The sequence below is a fragment of the Gossypium raimondii genome, chromosome 1 (assembly GCF_025698545.1).
Source record: "Gossypium raimondii isolate GPD5lz chromosome 1, ASM2569854v1, whole genome shotgun sequence".
In the NCBI taxonomy this organism is placed as follows: domain Eukaryota; kingdom Viridiplantae; phylum Streptophyta; class Magnoliopsida; order Malvales; family Malvaceae; genus Gossypium; species Gossypium raimondii.
The window spans coordinates 16,673,930-16,679,045 of record NC_068565.1 but is presented as its reverse complement, the minus strand read 5'-3'; the positions used below and the strand labels follow the sequence as shown (position 1 = coordinate 16,679,045).

Below are 5,116 nucleotides of genomic sequence, written 5' to 3'. Positions count from 1 at the left end.
TTATCCATCCAATTAAGACCCACACAGTATTTGATTGATCATTTTCAGATCCCTGATCAAAGATTTAATTGACATGGAAGGGAGGAAAGTTGGGGAAAATTTAGATAAAGTCAGTCAACCAACCATGTTACCTGTAATCCAGCAAGTCCCAGCTAATGATGGTGCCAAGTCACATGGTCCCAACTTTCACAACCTGGAGACTCCCCACTATCCTAGTCACTAACTAAGCAGACCAAGTAAAACAAACCAAGATATTGAAATCCCATGGTATGCCTATGAACATGAATCAAACTCTTGAACACCCCCAACCCCAAAGCATAAGCTAACATCTTTCTTCATTTAACAATGAATATCTCCAAACAAATCCAGCATTACCATAAACAAAGCAGAAGATGATGATACATTGAACAGTTAAAAAATGATCTCTACAGCAACTGTTAAGAATCCGGGCGCTTGAAAACGGTTTATTGTACATGAGCATGATGCTCACTGAACACATTTGGATGAAACTATATATTGCACAATGCACACTGGATGACTAAAATAACACAATGGAATGGTACATGATGAGTAAAATGACTATAAACCAACTAGTTACGGAGATTTGTGGGATTGCAAAGTAAAGTACATGCACTTATCTTTCATCGCTTCGGCTTCACTTCCATACTCTTTGAATTTATATTCATCCTGTTTAAAGCTAGGGGGAACTTTTCCCTCACTGTAGCATTGATTACATAGACTAAAATGAGACTTCACTTCCCTAAAGCGAGAACCAATAACTGGGTAACGGCAAACTGCACAAACCCGGCGCCCATGACGGTTCCTATCTCCATTTTCTAACTTCAACAGAGTGGACATGATACCAAATCCCCAATCAGGATCATCGAACATGGTAAGAAATTCACTGAAAGATACCATTGAGGAATCTGTTTCTCCATGAACTTCCAGGATTTCACTAATTCCATGAGAAGGAACATAAATAGCCCTCAACCATTTGATGTACTGTACAGCATCCACCTTTCTAATCTGAGAACTACCCTCATTTACTGGCCGCCATAAGAGTGCATCAAAGGCAATCCTTTTTCGTTTATTTGGAGGTCCATTACAAATGGGAGCAAGAACAGCATAAAACATGCCCAAGTCCACCCTGCCTGATCCTGTTTCATCCAAGACAGAGAGGATTCTCTCATTTATAGCTTTGACAGCTCCTTGAAAGGTTTCAGGTTTTAGAAAACTAAGTAATCTGCGTAGAATTCCTTCCAAATTAGGCTTACGAATGGATTTCTGAGGACCTCCACCACCAGAGTAGGTGACTGGTACATCAATTTCATTCATTTCCTTCTTCAAAAGATCTACGTTGCAACGGCTCAATCTTGTAATTCTCTGGAAAGCCCTAATTTGAATAGCACTTCCTAAATCTTGCCTCAATGTAGTCTTCTCACCCACAGTCTTGAATTTTGATGGCTCCACTATTACAAAAGCCCCTTCTCCATTGCCACCACCATTACTCTTTACCTTCTTCTTCTGCAGCTGTTTCAAATGGTAAATGGCATCGTGTAATTCAACCCTGTTTGTCATTTTCAAAGCCTCCTTCAAAGCTTTCTTAGCTTCTTCAGTTTCTCCAGCTCCCAACAAAGAAACAGCCTTATTGAGCTGTGCCCGCCAATGATTCGGCCACACCGCTAAAACCCTAGTGTACATCTCAGAAGCTCTCTGGAACCTACCCAAGTCCATATAAAGCCCACCTAGATTGTATAAAGCATCAACATGACCAGGTTTCAAGTCAATAGCTTTCTGGAAAACCTCAATTGCCCTCTCATCTTCACCCAGAGCATGCAAAGCTGATCCCAAATCACAATGTGCATCAGCATAATCTGGTTTCATGAAAATAGCCTCTTCTAAAGCCTTTGCAGCTGCCCTATACTCTCCAACCCCGAAAAGAGCACTACCCAAAAGTTTCAAAGCTCTAAAATGCGTGGGACAAAGGATGGCAGCCTCTCTATAATACTCACAAGCACTTAAAACCATACCTTCTCCTTCGAGAGCAATCCCAAGATTGACATAAATTTGAGGAAGCAAATAACCCCATTGATTCCCACCTGCCTCAGCTGCTTCCAAGGCCAACAAAAACTCTTCTTTAGCTTCTTTGTACTTCCCTAACACATACAAACAATTACCAGCTCTAAAATGTGGCCTCACATCCATTGGCTGCAATTCGCAAGACCTTTTGAAACTAATCAAAGCTTCTTTAAACAACTGATGCTCATATAAAACCCTCCCAATCGCCATTTGTCCATCAAATGCTTCTTCTCTTGACCTTGCCCCATCAGCTCTACTCCTTAAAGCTCCCAATTCCTTGACAAAAATGCCATAATCAGGACCCGTTTCTTCCCAATATACCCTTTTTTCTGAAAGCTCTGCAGAGGGTCCTAGTTCCCTCGACCACCCCGCATCCGAATACGCATCAAAATTGTCGCTTTTAAATTTCCCAGTTTTTGCTTGTTTTGCTTGCAATCTCTTCAACAAGATCTCCAATTCGTCCACCAGCTTCCACGTGTCGTCGAAAACTATCTCGTGGTGCGGTGACCCGGCCCACGCCGTCGTCCGTTGCTTCCTCTGTGACTCCGTTACTCTCTCATCCGCAATCGACGAAGAAGATGCTTCGGAGACGATGGATGCGCCTTTGTTTTCATCGGGATAGAGCTCGAGACCTAGCGCATCGAAGTCACGGTCAACGTCACCGGCTCCATCGTCGTAAGTTCTCAACAAGCCGTCATAAGTTAACCCCTTTTCGCCGTCAATGAACTCCCCGTAGGTCCGGAAGACTTCGTCGAGAATAGCGTTGAGTTGTTCGTCGCTGAATTTGACTCTGGGGTTAACGGCGACGACCAACGCTGCCATTTCATCTCTGTTAAGACCCCCATCACGGTTGTTATCGAATTGCTGAAAAATCCTCTTCACCTTCTCTGATCTACTCCCTCTTGTCGCCATTTCCTCCTACCCTTATTCGTTTTTTCCCTCTCTTTTCTCCTAATCCTCGGAAAAACTGAAGAAGGAAATGCCAACCAAAGCCAATCAACCAAAGCTTAAGATTTGAGAAATGAGGGACCAAGAAAAGAAAAAGAAAAAAAAGATGGGTTTCTTTTTTCTTTTTTTGCTTTATATAAAGGGAATGAAGAGAAGAGATTGATGATGATGATGAGCTCTTTCTTCTTTTCTATTTTTTTTTTTTTTTTTTTTTGGTTTCAAAATTGGTTTTCCCTGGTTCAGATGATGATAAGGGTGTGGGGGCAACAACAAAGGAAACCCCACAAAAAAGCAGAGTTTTGGTTTGAAAAATAGCTTGGTTATTGTGTAGGATCGTTCAATGGGGATGAAATTTAAATATAAATGGTAAAGAGAGAGGGTAATGGTTGGTTGGAAGTTGAGTCAGTAAAACAAAGAGGGGCTTAATTTAAGGCGAAAGAGTGCACTAATTACAATCAACTGCCCTATCTTTTTTGTTATATCACTGGAGTTGCAAACTTCGTAATATCATTATTTCGTAGTTTGTTACTTCAATATCATATAGAGTATAAAGTCACATCATCATCAAGGAAAGATAAATCTCAACTAAACTCAGTCTTAACCCAATATTCTATTAACAAAACACATTTAATATCACAACCTAAAAGGAATGGTTTGTTTCTATTTTTGGAAGGGTAACGGTAAAATCAGGCATATCCAGTTCGAAAATATTTTTAAGGTTTTAAATAGTTTTTCTTTTTTAATTTAGGAATATAGGTTTTTTTTTTGTAGAGTGTATTTTTGCCACGTAGCATCCGCCTGATTTATCTAAAAATAAATATATATATTAACCATTGGATCGTCAACAGCACCACTGGAATCAAGGGCTATTGGAAAAAAAACTCCAATAGCTAAAACCTCAATGGCTACAATTTTTTCCTATATATATATTTTTTTTACACTTTTAATTTTTTTTTCATTCAATCATATTCTCTCAACTCTCTCAACTATTTTCTTCTTTCGATTTTAACCATCTTAAATATTTTTAAAACGTCACCTCTAATTCGTTTAGATCTCAAACATATTTTTGACATGAATGGTAAAAAGATATTATTATATTTTTGTTTTAACTAATATTATTAAGTTATTAATATTTTTTTATTTTTTTTATGTTTATATAATCTGGACGAAGATCGGGTTACCGAAACAAATATACACAATTTAAGTGTGAGAGCACTACGTGTTATTGAACAATAATTAGAAGAGGCAAGCTTCTTATACGTGTCTCATATGCTCGACAGGGCTAAATTGGAGCCCACACTTATCAGTGATTTGGTGGAAAGAAGGAGACCCGACACACACATTTCATCTTTCGTGCGGTGAGTGTACGATTACACTCGAGGATATAGCATTACAACTCGGTCTATCAGTTCATGAGTCAATCGCTACGGGGGTAGTGCACATTGTTGATTGGAGTTCAATTTGCCACCAAGGATTAGGCAATGTGCTAAATAAGTTTAGTGGTAACCAGATAGATATGAAATGGTTAGAAGATTTCTCACATCCCGACAACTCTTCTAATGCGATTGAAAGACAAAAATTCACTCAAGCATTCATATTGAGGTTGATCGGGGGTCTTCTGATGCCAAATAAATCTCAAAATCTAGTACATTTAGGGTGACTCCTACAACTAATCGACTTAAAAGAAGCCAAACGACTCAATTGATGATCAACTATCTTGGCTACATTGTACCGAGAGATGTGTCGAGAAATTAAAGGATAGAAAATTAAAATTAGTGATTGTATACTATTTCTTCAGTCACGAGCATAGTACCACTTACCATTTTTACGTCCTCGAGAAAACTTCCATTATCAATTTCCACTCGTAATAAGGTAAGATTCATTTAATAATATAATTATCATATTTTTTTTTCATTATTATATTTTTGGAATAACATATTATTTGAACAGGTGGAACAATGACACGAGCCATATAGGTATATCAAATGAGCTTAAAGATATTCGGTTATTGTTAGATCAACGGTCAGAAGCCGATGTTAGTTTTTGAGTTTTTCAATTACATAATAATTTCGTAAAGGATTTGAAATTT

General features: G+C 38.5%; 1 protein-coding gene across 1 annotated transcript; it reads right to left on the bottom strand.

Moving 5' to 3' along the window:
* Positions 1-352: 352 nt before the first annotated feature.
* Positions 353-3,353, bottom strand: LOC105784729 (uncharacterized TPR repeat-containing protein At1g05150). Its single transcript, XM_012610672.2, has one exon. The coding sequence runs from the start codon at positions 2,989-2,991 to the stop codon at positions 595-597; it is 2,397 nt and encodes a 798-aa protein (XP_012466126.1). The 5' UTR covers positions 2,992-3,353; the 3' UTR covers positions 353-594.
* Between the last annotated feature and the right edge of the window lie 1,763 nt (positions 3,354-5,116).

What these genes read in the sequence shown, in the direction of transcription:
- LOC105784729 (XM_012610672.2), bottom strand. Translation starts at nt 2,991, where the DNA reads ATGGCGACAAGAGGGAGTAGATCAGAGAAGGTGAAGAGGATTTTTCAG.